This window comes from Gorilla gorilla, chromosome 2, assembly GCF_029281585.2.
Source record: "Gorilla gorilla gorilla isolate KB3781 chromosome 2, NHGRI_mGorGor1-v2.1_pri, whole genome shotgun sequence".
Lineage (NCBI taxonomy): Eukaryota > Metazoa > Chordata > Mammalia > Primates > Hominidae > Gorilla > Gorilla gorilla.
Genome location: NC_086017.1, coordinates 99507010 through 99521832, shown reverse-complemented (window position 1 = coordinate 99521832; position 14823 = coordinate 99507010). Strand labels below are relative to the sequence as shown.

At 34.6% G+C, this 14823-nt stretch overlaps 1 protein-coding gene across 2 annotated transcripts in view; it reads right to left on the bottom strand.

Annotated features, from left to right (window-relative positions):
- Positions 1 to 14823, bottom strand: part of EPHA3 (EPH receptor A3) — a 358721-nt gene that overhangs the window by 20041 nt on the left and 323857 nt on the right. For both annotated transcript variants that reach the window (XM_019022857.4, XM_055381421.2), the window contains exons 14-15: positions 5197 to 5346; positions 4209 to 4402 (exon numbers count right to left, since the gene is read on the bottom strand). In XM_019022857.4, coding sequence (XP_018878402.2) covers positions 4209 to 4402; positions 5197 to 5346 — 344 coding nt within the window. The remainder of the gene's footprint in view (positions 1 to 4208; positions 4403 to 5196; positions 5347 to 14823) is intronic.

The following is a 14823-nucleotide window of genomic DNA, read 5'->3' as shown; positions in this document are numbered from 1 at the left end:
GCTGTGCAAAAAAATGTTTGGAGTTTGAAAGCAATCAAAGCAGGGGACAAGTTAGGAGCCTATTGCAGTGGTCCAGGTCAGAAGACGAAACAGCCATGAGGAGAGTGTTTTCAGTGAAAAGGGATAGAGATAGATCTCATTGATCCAGATGATCACAGTGTAGAGGGGAAGAAAGAGGTACCAAGAGTTGCTCTAATTCCTGGTTAGGTGAATGGGTAGCTGCTGGTGTATGCAATTAATTAGGCAGTGGAAGGATCAGGCTAGGGGGAGAAAATTGATAAATTTTCCGAATATTGACTTTATGTCTGTGAGTCCATTATTTGAGAAGTCTGGCTGTGAAGAGTGTTAGAGAAGTAGGGAAGTAGTTGGCAGAGATGTGGGGCCAGCAGGGGTAATATTGACAAGCAATATCACCTAAATTTTCCAGAGGAGAAAAAAATCACCTGGCGTTTTTATAAAACATCCAAACTCCATTCTCTTTTCCTGGAGATTCTTGGGATAGACCTGGATATTTGTATGTGTAATAGGTTCCCCTGGTGATAAGAATAAGATAATGAGAAAGAATATAATAGAACATCTGTTTGTGGCAATGATCCTACAGAAAAAAAGAGCCTGGATATGCAGAAGAGAGAGAGGGAGACAGGGAGAGAGGAAGAGTAGAGGATTAGCCTCTGACAAATAGAGGGACACTGCCTTTTATAATTAGAGGAAAGAAGGACGATATGGGTAGGTGCAGGTGCCACTACATTTCTGTTTTGCTGTGGGAAGTTCCCATCTAATGGCTTATTTTCTCAATAAAGCATTTGGCAAGGACATCACTAAAAATTAAAGAAGGAGGTCATTTTAATCAGTTATGAAAAGGATGAAATAATCATTGTCAAAAGTAGGAAAGCAAATTTTCTAAAGAGAAAAAAACTTCTTGACATAGTTGCATACAGTAATGTGAGGTTGTTAAAAATAAATGTATTATGACAAAATCTAACCCATCATGCATTTTAATGGTAATAAGTAAAAATATAAATATAATTGGCCAAGTGTTTATATTCTGTACATTGAGATGGTTGTCTTTTCATAGAAAATATTGATTTTTTTCTAAAATTATGTTTTATGACAAAATACATCAAACTTGTTCATGTATTAAAGAAAAATATATAAGAAAAAGTATTTGATATATTTCAATAAGAGTGGAAAAGTGAATTATGAAAGTATGTTAAAATTTGGATGCTAGGACATAGCCTTACATATTATGATCTGATAGTAAGACTACTTTTCTCTGTGAAACTGGTATTAGATACCCCTACATTACATCACATTACATGAGTTAGCTTTGAAAATGGTTTGAATGTTTTTATGATAGGTAAAGTATTTTTTTTTCTGTGATTACTATCTATGCTGTAAAGATCAAAATAAATGCCTTCAGGGTACAAAATGAGGACCATATGGCCCAGGAAAGGACAGGTTTGTTATCCTGTTAGTTGTTAAACTGTCAGGTGAATTTCTAAGAGTCTATACAGTCTCTGTGAAGTTTGGGATAGAGATTTATCCTTAGGGAATAAGTTATGCGTAGTTTTATTTAAGGACTTATTACTAAATTCAATCATAGTGATTCCTAAGTGTTATTATCAATAAATAATCTATGATTCTTATATACTGATATTAAGATCTTGTTTATGATTCTGCTACTTAACTTATTAAACTATTATGTAAAAACCAGGTAATGTGCACTCAATATAATCAACACAAAATGGATAAACTGAAGACCTAATACTGTAAAGCTTCTAGCAGGAAATACAGGAAGAAAGCTCTATGACATTGGTCTTGGTAACAATTTTGTAGAGATGACACCAAAATCACAGGAACAAAAGCCAAATTAAACAGGAGGGATTATATCAAATTAAAAATTTTCTGCACAGTAAAGAAAACAAGAAAATGAAAGGCAATCCACAGAAGAAGAGAAAATATTTACAGTCAACATATCTCATAGGTGGCTAATATCCAAAATATATAAGGAACTCATAGAATTTGATAGCAAAAATAATAATACCCCTATTAAAAATGGGCAAAGTACCTGAATAGACATTTTTTTCTGAGGAAGACAAATGGCCAACAGGTTTATGTAAAGGTGCTCAACATCGCTAGTCATTAGAGAAATGAAAATCAAAACCACAATGAGCTAGAACCTCACACTTGTTAGGATGGCTATTATCAAAAAGTCAAAAGATAACAACTGTTAGTGAAGATGTGGAGAAAAGGAACATTGGCATGTAAGGGAATGTAAATTGGGACAGCCATATGGAAAAATGTATGGAGGTTCCACAAAAAACTAAAAATAGAATCACCATATGATCCAGCAATCCCACTCTGGGTATATAGCCAAAGGAAATGAAGTCAGTATTTCAAAGAGATATCTATATTCCCATGTTCATTGCAGCATTATTCACAATAGCCAAGATATGAAATCAACATAGGTATCCACTGACAGAGGAATGGATAAAAAATGTTTATATGTTAAATTTTTGCTATTTTATTCCCTGTGGATTTCAGGGGCATTGATTTTAGACATCTTAAAATATTGTTTTAAATATGATTGATTTTTTTCACAAAAATATGATACTAAGGCATGGTTAATCAAACTTGTAATGTACCTACATATTCACTCACCAACACACACACACACACACACACACACACACACACACACACGCCCTGCTTGATCTTCAAACAGATAACTTAAGGCAAAATGCAAGGAATTTCCCGTGCATTGAATGCCAGCTTTAGTCACTAAGCTTTGTAGCAATGGAAACAACAGGGCGGGATACTATTATTGAGACCTAAAACTAACACAGTTGAGAAGCGATATTGAGAAGCAACTGGTTATGCAAAGAAGGCAGAATGACCCACAAGTCATCGTTACTGATAAAACTCCATTGTACCAATCAAGATATTATTGAACTCACAAGTCCAAGCCATTGAGTAGGCACATAGCTAGAGGTCCCAAATAGGTCTGAAATGCCTGTCTCTAGTTGTCAAGAGGAATGTTTCAAAAGTGTAAAACATGTACTAACTCATGTGATAAATCAGAAAGAAAAATTAAAAGCCTGTAAGAGAATGCATTATCAAAATGTAAAAGAACCTTTTTTGCTTATGCTTACAATGAGAATCAAAATTATTAAACAACATATCTTTGCCTTTAATTACTCTGAGAGGCACCAAATATATTAATATTTATTTTCTTCTTATATGGCCCCTGACAAAATTCATCTCTTCTTCCTTCTTTTTTCCACTGTACTTTGCAGATACACTTTAATTTACATTGTTCTAACCACTGAGAGAACTCAGTGATTCTTAACCTAAAAGAATATGCATAAAATTAAATAGACTTTGTGCATCCAGGATTGCATTACAGCTGCAGAGTATTAACATTTGTGTTGTTGTCCAGGGACACTGGCTTTATCTTACTCTTAGTTTTATCTTCAATGGTGTCTAGCAAAGTAATTGATATGCAGTATAGACTAGACAAATATTTGTTTAATTAACTGGGGAAAATCTGCATTTTGCTAGCTAGTGCAATATTTTGGATAATTTCTTTTTCTTTATTTTGAATGAAAAATGAATCAGGACTTCTTTATTCCTGAAGGGTGAAAAGAAGTATGTGTTCAGTATATTTATTTATTTAGAGACAGAGTCTCGCTCTGTTGACCAGGCTGGAGTGCAGTGGCATATCAGCTCGTTGCAACCTCTGCCTCCCAGGTTCACAGATTCTCCTGCCTCAGCCTCCCGAGTAGCTAGCATTACAGGTGCCTGCCACCACACCAGGCTAATTTTTGTATTTTTAGTAGAAACGGCATTTCACTATGTTGGCCAGGCTGGTCTCGAACTCCTGACCTCAAGTGATCCACCAAAGTGCTTGGATTACAGGCACGAGCCACCGCACCCCTCCAGTATTCCTATTTCCCAAAGACTTAAACAAGATTGAATGTAGAGTCAAGATAGATGTTAAAAAATATCTCAGAATTTCATCATTACTATTAAGGAGGACGAGAATTAGTTCTAAAGATTAAAAAAGAAAGGGGAAATACATCTCTCTAATATGGTGGAATACAAGCTTCAAATAATGCATTTTGGGGGTGGGCTAAAAAAATTAACATCTTGGAGACAGCAAACACAAATTTCAGAGTGAATGCCAGATAACAAATTGAATGTGTCACCTTGCGGCTGCACTGGTGATGATCTTCAGGCTGCCGGGATTCCGGATAAGCTTGTCCAGAATACTAACAATCTGCTCAAACTTGGGTCTGTTGTTCCTGTCTTTCTGCCAGCAGTCCAGCATCAGCTGATACAAGGCAGCTGGGCAGTCCATGGGGGGTGGCAGTCGATAGCCCTCATCTACAGCTTTAATTACCTGTGTGAGAAGCAAAGTTTTCAGGAACCAGGAAGTGTCACTTATTTTACGTTTTCATGGGCGGGGCTCACAAATATGCTTATTTTAAAGGTAAGTGGGAAAACTTCTCATTTTTAGTTGCAGAAAAGGATAACAACTGATCAAATAAATAAGACATTATGTATGCCTAAAATATTATATAAAGGAAGATTGAAAGAACATAAATTTAGGAAAGGAGAGTATGTAAAGATCCTTTTTGGGTTAAAATAAAAAGAAATGTTAAATGATAGAGTAAATTTGGTGTTATAAAGATATTATTATTTGGTTATATAGTTCTCTATGGAAAACATATATGAATGAATATGGACAAAATTACTATACAGGTTTTAGTTATACTGCAGTTCAAATGGTGCCTTCCAAATTATAGTAATTTTTTTTGTAAAATCCTAAGTGCTGTAAAATTAAGTAACTATTAGCTCATTAGTACTTTTCAATGGTGTAAAGCAGTGACTTTCAAACTTCAATGTGTATTAGAATCTAGAGGTTATCTTATTGGTCACTTTTTTCATTACGTTTTCACTACAAATGTTTCTTTTGTCTTATTTCTAAACCCTTGCTTGAAGGAAATATGTAAATCTGTAAGAACAATTCAATTAATATAATATCCTTGCAAGACTTGGAAACAGTTTCATTGCTGCTAAATATTTTATTTCAATGTTACAAACCAGGAGCCACCCAGTTACATTATGTTCCACTTCCTTGCACAGCTTGATCTTTTCATCTGAACTCATAACTCATAGACCACAAATACTTACATCCTGATTGGACATCTCCCAGTATGGTCTCTCTCCGTAAGACATCACCTCCCAGAGAACAATCCCATAACTCCATACATCGCTGGCTGACGTGAACTTGCGGTAGGCTATAGCTTCTGGTGATGTCCACCTGATTGGGATCTTCCCTCCCTTTGAATATAAAATCATGTCTACATAAATCAGCAATGCATAGAACATATAATATACATAACATCATCTGAAACCGGACAGAATTTCTCACAGTATTTCTGTTCTGAAACGGAATATGCATTTCTGTGAAACACTTTGATGTTATTCTGTTTCAATACCAACCAGAAGTAGCATACCATTTACAGCAAATTTTACTTCCAAATAATTTGGAAGGATTTTGAAATTATATATAAAAAAGAAAATTGCTTAAATATTGACATTTTATATCAACTATGGCATGTTAATTAATCATCTGCAACAAAACAACCTGAAGCAGATGTGACATGACATGTATTAGAATTAAAAGAGGTATCACAAACCAACTTTTATTGATTTAACCTAGATTTATGCTTGACCAAGCAATCGAAGTTCAGAATGTGAATAAGTCAATATTTGTAAAGAACTTAGACCACTCCCTGGCACATAAGTACTTACAGGTGTTTGTTACCTAAATAAACTCAAAATAAAATTATATTTTAAAAAAACTCTCTTCAACACAATAATCATCTTGATTAATTTACTGTGTGCTTCATCATTAGTCATTGAAGTGTCTTCTGGATAGTAGGCAAACACCATATAAATTAGATAGACATAATAATTACATTCCCAGAACTTATAATTTAGAGGAAAATAATATTGCTTTTATAAGTTATGGGAGATATAAAAGTGTAATGTCTATGGAATTTGCTCTTAGTTCAATAAGTACATTTAATAAAGATGTACTGATTGTCAACCATTTAGGAAGTATTATGCTAGTTAATTTGGGTGAAACAATGATAAATAACATACTGGCTCTTTTGTTTGGTAAGTGTCAGGCAAACAGGAGTAATAACGAGTTACTCTGAAAAACTAAATACAGAACGAAATAGGTATCTAGCACATTGCTTTTCAAACTTTATAATGCATATAAATCATATACAGCTTACTCCCAGTAAAATGAAAATTTTGATTCAGGAGGTTGAGTGTGTAGCCAGTGTCTGCATTTCCAACAATCTCCATGTGATGCTGGTCCATGGAACTTACCCTGAGTAGTAAGACAGTAGTGAAAGCCACCGTAATGTGGAACGTGGAGCCAAGATTCTCACTAGAGAGACTGAGGAGGGCACTTACGAATTAAGTGACCTCAATTTCAAGTGAAGTCACTTGAAAGATAAGTACAATATTTGATATAAGAAAAAAGGGATGGATATTTCAAAGAACTCACATCCTCAAAATCTTAAGCCATGTTCATCAAAATGTGACCGATTTCTATTGGACCTCATAGCATGCCACTGGATTTGAAGTGATGCTCAAGGGGGCAAATATGGTGCTTTACACAAATGGATTAGCAATTTAGGAGACAAGTTTCTAAGCCTTGTTGTGCAGGAGTGTCCTCATCTGTTATTGAGAATGTAATAGTCCTGGTTCAGAGTATTGTTGTGAGACTAAACAACAAATTTCAGTAAAATCTTTAGTCTTCTTCCTAGGACATAGTAAGCACTCAATAAATGTTAGCTCAATACTCTCATATTCTGAGCAAATGGCATAAATCAAAGCACAGAGGAGAAAACCGTATGTTCTAGAAGAACAGTTTCTGGTGTGAAGAAATATAATGGAAGAGGAAGCTAAAATGTCAAATTTTTTATTTAATCACAGATGCACTTGGGAAACTTTATCCTGGCTAGGAGAGTGATAAGATTGGAACTAACTCAGTAAAACTGAGCACTTCTCCTTGGTGTTTTGGCACAAATGAGCTGTTCAGGGAGAGTACTGCCAGAAGCTCTTTGAAAAGGTAGAGCTTACACAGTCATGAAGAATGCAAGAAACTGTGCAGAGAATTGAGGAAATGGAAAAACACCATCAGCAGGAAGAATAAGCCTGCAAAGACACACAGTGAGCGCAACCTTCCTAAGAAGCTACCAGGTGAAGAATAGTTGACAGTTTCTATTGATGAAGTAAAACAAATGAAATCGGAGAGACCAGAGCCAGAGAAAAGATAGCCTCGGAAGTTAGGGAGATAAACTGCAGTGTGCAACGTGCACTAAAACCCCCAAAGCACTCATCTACATATGCCTAGATCAAGTTTATGTTTTTATAATTCAAAATTTCAAATACTACCCCTTGACATCGACAAAAGTGGACTTAGACATGTGGCATTGAACAAAATCTACTCAGGATGCCAAATGGAGTCATTGGGCCTACTTTCTCCTTCTTAAGAACTCAGAGAATTAACAAAAGTCAAACAGAGCTGTATTCATAGGACAAGGGAGGTACAGTATCTTAAAAATCTCAATTAAATATCTTAGGTCTGTTATAGACACTTGTCATTTTTCTAACTGCCTTTGTTACTTCTCTTTTTCCAGAACCAAATTACTGAAAGCATATAAGTATACTTTCAGTATTACTGAAGGTATATAAGTATACTTACACTGAAAGGATCGTGTCAGTATACTTTCAGTAATACTGAAAGTGTAAAGTGTACTTAAATGGCACTAAAAAGAAGAAAAAAGAAAAAAAAAAGCCCTTTCTATGCTGAAAACTTTGTACCTATTTAGAATATATTAGGCCCAGATATTTGTTGCCTTACCATGGTCTCTAGTTGAAATTAAAATAGAGTCATAAGAAAAAAACAATAGGTTGATGACAGCCATGAAATAGAAGTGTATTTATTTGGTTAATTCAATCAGGTTTAAAAAGAAATACAGAAGAGTTGTTTCATTTTAAGTGTTTCTTCACCATTTTCCAGATAGAAGAGCATTGAGATTAATAGAATTTCTTAAAATAATGATATACTGAAAGGTGATCATTTTTAGGAAGAACTGAGCCATATTTCTGCTTAAGCTTGAAAGGAGAATCCTCTTTTGCTCTGTTGTAAATACAGACATAATAATGTTGGAGAGGTATCTGCTGTGGTCGCATGATCATATCTTCAAGGAAAGCTTCACTCACCTGAATCTCTTAACTTGCCTGGGACTTATACAGTATGTTCTCTAATGAAATACATGGTTATAGATTCAAGCAAATTATTTCCAGAATATTTCCCAATTACATGTGGTCTATTTGTGTACACCTGTGTAAATCTTATTAAAATGTTTAAAACTTACACAAAGGGGATGTATGTTGGAAAAATGTATAGTCAATTATTTTAATAAGAAAAACTTAAATTTTCAATTCTGCTCTTCTGGTTGTGTTTTGTAATTGTTGTAGCCTGCACACACACACACACATATTATTGTTAGAATGACAACTTTAAACCTTTCAATGTAACATACTTGCTGATCAGGTGACCTTTATACTATCTTTACCTTCGTACTAATTTTTAACAAAATATTCTGGCTCTTAGCTCACTGTGGTACCTTGGAAAAGTATCTTGGCCACATTGTGCAGTAGATACCTGTGAAATGACAAAGGCCTCTTGCTACAAGATTTGCTAGCTTTGGAAATGTAGGTATGGTCTTTTCACTTGTGTCATTCAGGTTTTTGATTTACACTTTTCCTTTTTGTCTCTTAACTATATCAAGGGTTCAGTTGCTGCCCTTGTGGGAAAGCATGAGGAAGTGGGGCAATCTAATTTATTTTCATTTTATTTTGGACATGTTATTACAAACACTCAAAAATTAAGTGGCATTCAATCAGTTCAACAATGAAACCAGGGTGCAGTGCTTTAAATGTTTCCGTAATTTATCCAGATACTGCTATTGATCAACTTTTGATGTACCAGTTCTTTTCCTCGCTGGCCAGATTCTGTCCCAGGTCACAGTTAATTAAGCTTATATACTTAGAAGTAAACATATTTATTTTTATTTTTAATGAAAAACTCTTAATTTATATTTTTATATATGATATCCAAACAATTCAGTCTAAAAGAAGAGCTGGGGCTAATTTAAACTCTTTCTTTAGAAGAAGATGTGAATAAGTGATTTGCTTTGCCCAATTTTAGTGTTGAAGTCCATAGACAGTTAGGTCTGGAATGCAGTGGTGCCGTGCGTTCTCGGCTCACTGCAACCACCCCCTCTCAGGCTCAAGCAATTCTTGTGCCTCAGCCTCCTTAGTAGCTGGGATTAGAGGTGTGCGCCACCAAGCCTGGCTAATTTTTGTATTTTTGATAGAGAGAAGGTTTTGCCATGTTGGCCAGGCTAGTCTCTAACTCTTGGCCTCAAGTCATTTTCCCACATCCACCTACCAAAGTGCTGGGGTTACACAGGTGTGAGCCATCGCACCTGGCCAAGAGTTAGCTGTTTAGCCCAGAATTTATTCAACATTCATGAAACATTTAGCCTTTTCATTAGAGAATTTCCATTATCTGCTAATAGGTAGCTTATTAGACTGATTAGTTTAGCTCCAATAATGAAATAATCACAGATTCAAGACTCTTATCTCTTTTCTATCTAACCATATTGTAAATGATGCCATCCATCATTGAGGGAATCAGGAAGAGAATAAAGGTGATTGAGAATTATGTATTATTATTTAGAAAATTTTGTCATTTGTCATGAATTTATAATATATATAAAGCAATTTAAAAGTGTCTGCTCCTTAATAGAGCATTCAGTAAATGTTATGCCTGTTCCTTCCTTTCAATTCCCTTTAATTGATACATTTACTGTCGATATAACAAATTTATTAAAAGATGCTACAAGGGAAAGCTCACTGTTAACTACAAAGTACAATTCAAATTTAGCAATTAATACTAAATCAGATAAAAAGAAATTTTTAAAAATTATCTTATTCTATGGCAAGCAAATAACATCAAATTGCTCTGGCTTTAAAAATAAAAGAATAATAAACCAACATTGTACACATTTAATTTGAAGTAAAAAAGAATCAAACTACAGGTGAAATTTCAAACGAGCAAAATTATTAAGGAATTTAAGAAAAGATAGGTACATACATTCTCATAAACTCTTTAAATTCTTCATTGTAGTTTCAAACTGTTTATGTTCTACACTAGTAAAAGTAGTAGCAGTAGTGCCTGTCATATAAATTGCAACAAATAGAAATAGTAAACCCGAACCATTATTTCAAATCATAAGCTTATGAAAAACTGAATAGATTATAAAGCTGAAGATAAAGAGTATTAACTCACATGAAACTGTGCTCTCCATAAACAATACACATTCACTACAGAGAGCAATTGTCTTGCTCTCTGTAGTATTATCTTGGTATTATCTTGGCAAATGTGCAGTGTAGGCATTCAACAGATGCTCACTGATCTTAATTGAATTCCCCTGTGAGCATGCTATCTTCCCAAATACATGGTCTTTCTTTTTAGGAGGCTTTTTTTCCTTTTTTCTGTAACTGGCAAAGTTCTTATCTGAACATCTTGGTCAAATGTAAACTCTTTGGGTGAACATTTAGGAGTCTTCCAGCAAGAGTTGGTCATTCCATCCTCTGTGATCCTTCTACTGCTTTATTATCCTGCCTAATCTGGGATGTCCAGAGGAATAACCACCTGTCCCCCTTCACCACTGTATTCCCCCAGTTTAAAGTATGTCTTATTTTCTACCTCTGCTGTTTACAAAACTTTGTTGCTTGCAAAAAGCATGTTGTTCTGTCAAGTGAGAACAGTGATTTATTTTGTGGACCTGGCAAAGTAGATTTTACTAAATATTTCTGATAATTTTGAGCATTTTAAAGGTGCAGTTCATTTTCAGTTGATAATGAGTTAAATCTAGTTTTTCATAATATACGTGAATGTGAATGAGTCAATATAAACATAATAGTTTATTTTCTTAAATCATACTGCTTTCTAATGTCCTCTTTTTTCTTATGCTACTATTTAATAGTGTTGTTGCATTAATACATTTTAAGAACTCCACAATGATAGTTAGTATAAGATTCACTGAGCATCAACTTTTTTAGAGTATCTGTAGAATTACAAAAATATGTCACAGGATGTTGTATGGATTATGTGTTTTAGAGTTTGTAGAATGCTATAAAGATTTTCATTTGACTCCATAAACAATACACATTCTACATCAACTGCATCAATATTAATGTTGTAGCTACTTTACCAACCTAAAAATACAATTAATTAAAAAATAATTTTAGTCTACACACACGGACATTACCCCTTTGTAGAACGAGGCTAAGTAAAATGTTAAAACATTAAAAAAATTACACAAGGGTAAGACTTATATACTGACTAAAATATCTGACATATTTATCTTCTAGAGGTATACATCTATGTATGATTTTACTCCATGATGTCTTAATAAAATGAAAATAGAACATCACAACTAAAGTGGCTATGTTTGAAATTTAGAGCCTGGGGTGGAGGGTGGTAAGTAATTTAAGTGTTTAATTGAAACCAAATGAAAATAAAATTTTAACAGGCACACAAGACTTATGATTTGTTGCATTATGTTTGTGATAGCTTGAAGTTCCACATTCTAGGAGGCCTGATAACAGATGGCTAGTCTGTTGCACATTTTTTCACAAATGGTATAGTCTATATTGTCCCATGCAACTTGCAGTCCAATATGGACAGGAAAAAATAGAAAGTACCTGAGAGAAACATTTGATCCCCACTCCCATTCTTTGCACATGATGGGAAGCTTGTAGGCAAGGTTTCTCTAGAAGGGCACTGTTGACCTTTCACCCCAGATCATTCTTTGCTGTGACGGCTGGCTGTCCTGTGCGTTGTAGGATATCTAGCAGTACTTCTGCCGCTGTCATCTAGATTACATTAGCATCTCCCCAGTTGTGACAGCCAAAAATGCCTCTAGACAATACCAAGTATCTTCTGGGGAACAAAATCATCCCCATTTGAGAACTACTGCTTTAAATGTTGTACAATCATCAAGGGAAAGTAATCCACATGAGGTCTACAAATTATGCGGGATTTTATATTGACTAAGTGAAATCAACTTTCTAGGGATATTTTATACCCCTGTCACAGGCTATACCTTTACTAATAGAAAAACAGGGGTCAAGTTCACCAGAGCCAATCTTCTAATACTTGGGTTTTGATGATGTAATAATATCCCTTCTGGAATTTTTTTGTTTTATTTTATTTTCTCCTTTCTTCTTTTTTCCTATCTTCCTTCCTTTACTTTTTCTTTTTTAGGATAACTTCCTGTTAATTTAAGTTTGCTAGTAAAACTTAACTTTATAAATTAAGCATCAATTTTTTTATTAAATGGAGGTATCAGTAATCCAGCATTTTAGTAAGATACAAGTGCTTGCTCCAACAGCAAACACTGTCTACAGCTACAAAAACGTAAATATTATTGGCACAGAGAGACACGAATAAGAGTCCTTGAGGGCCCAATTTGGTTCTGAAATATGGTTAAAAGAAGAAGCTGGGGCAATAAATTTTAATTGAGTCACACTTTAGAATAAGACTTGCTGCATTTAAGCTGAGGATCTGTAGTTCTGAGACTATCAAACTAAAATAAATTGAATATATAGGAGTCTAAGTTTCCTACAAGTAATTCATCACAGAGCTTATGCATATTTCTGTTCTTGATTGTGACCACAAAAATTCCTCTTCCCTTCTCACCTCCCACCTCAACAAATTCAAGCTCATATTGCATGAGTATTATTTTTTTCTGATTTAGAAATTGCTTTCCCAGCTTATATATGTGAAGGACATTTTTAAAATGTAGATGCTTTAGAGGGATGTGCCACACTAGGCATTCAGAATATTATAAAAGCTCAGCTAGTCACTATAAAAATTATTTATGAAGATGTGTTTTTTAACCATATTTAAACATTTAAAATGAAGCATTTACTTTTACTGGTCTCTATATCCTAATGTAAGCTCCCAAGATATATTTATGTATTTCAGAAAAGCTTCCAATTGCTTGGAGCAAGCCCAGAATCATAGCATATGGAGTGTATCTAAAACCTCAATTTCAGAAAGACCTCCAATTCAAACTTAACAGAATCAGAAGCTAATGTTTGCTCCTTACATCTCCAGTGCCAAACCTTCAGCCAGTTCCTCCAAGTGCTGACTTCTCATCTATGTATAGCTAAATAACTGGAGGTACAGGGTAAGTTTAGTCATTTGCTCCATCTGGATTCTGAAGTTTAATAAGAATCAGGAGTCTTGGTTTCTGGGCTCAGTTTTGACCCTCCTGTTTAATTTTAGCCAAGTGTCTTAACCTCTCTGCACAGCTGCCTTGTCATTCAAAAACAGGGTCATGGACTATATAAAATTTGACTTTACATTCAGTTTTATCTAACAGCTTAACAGCTTTCCTGACTTATGAACCATAGCTCTTTGAACTTTCTATCTTAAACCTACATGAGTATCAAGGATGCTGACATTTTCAATGTTAATTATTTTGGACTCTTAAAGAAAGACTAACTTTGGAATAAATTGCATATCCACATGAGTGTCACCTCGATTTATGTCTATAGAGTTTTACAGAAAAGGTAAAGGAGATGAATAAAGTGCTACAGGTAAAGATGCTAGTGATTCTCTGGACAAAGGCACTACATAACTGCTAAACTCCACTCCAGGATTAGTTGAGAGTCTAAAACCTTGTCCACTTTGCCTAGAAACAGCAGTTAGATGAGGAATCACACGGTAACCCTGTTCTTGAAAGATTCTGCAATTCAGTTCCCTAAGCTCGATGAATTTAGACAGTTCAATGACACATGCGGCTAAAAGCCTGAATTTTTCAGGAGCTTAACTGAAGTCAGCTCATGCGGTATGGGTTATGAGGCTTCAAGTTATGATTTCTAAAGAGAAGGAGTGTAATTGCTGGAATTTCTGGGTATTGAGGCATAATATCACATAGCTGCCAAATGTTTCTCTAATTATATGTACAAATCTCTGCCTGCGGATTTAGGAAAGGTTTGCTGGTTATAGTTCACATTTCCTGTTTTTGAGCTTTGTCAGGTCATATTTAGAGTGACAAAGGACTTTGGAGAGTTTATCTGAGTAAACCCAAGTAATTGAGTATTTAACCTGGAGGGAAATATTAGCTTCTCAGGTTAAAAGTGGAACTATAGAGATAAATTATTTGGCTAAAAGATTTAGCATCTATGTATTGTCAAGGACTAAAATTCATTCACTGCAGACAACAAGGTGAAGGGTGATCCAAGAAGGCTCCCAAAGGAAGCATCTAGTCTTATCCCCAGCAGTTCAAATCTCAGCGCCACTGAGAGAATAGTTTCAGCAAATGTTGATTGCCACAAGAGATCAGAGATAAATGATCCTTTAGGTAGCAAAACCTCATTCTTCGAACTTTTGAGATCTTTCAACATCATGTGAAATGATTAAGCATTTCTTGAAATACAGGAAAATCTCCATATTCCAAATTATTATAATGGTTATCCAGGAAATAAAACACAAACTCATAATGCTTATGTTACTTTCAGACTCTCATGAAACAGTGTAAAAACTAAGTAATCTGATGTATGATATCTATCTTCAACAAAAATAATGCAAAAATTGGGAAGTCTATATACATATACATATATATAACATATATATATATATATGTG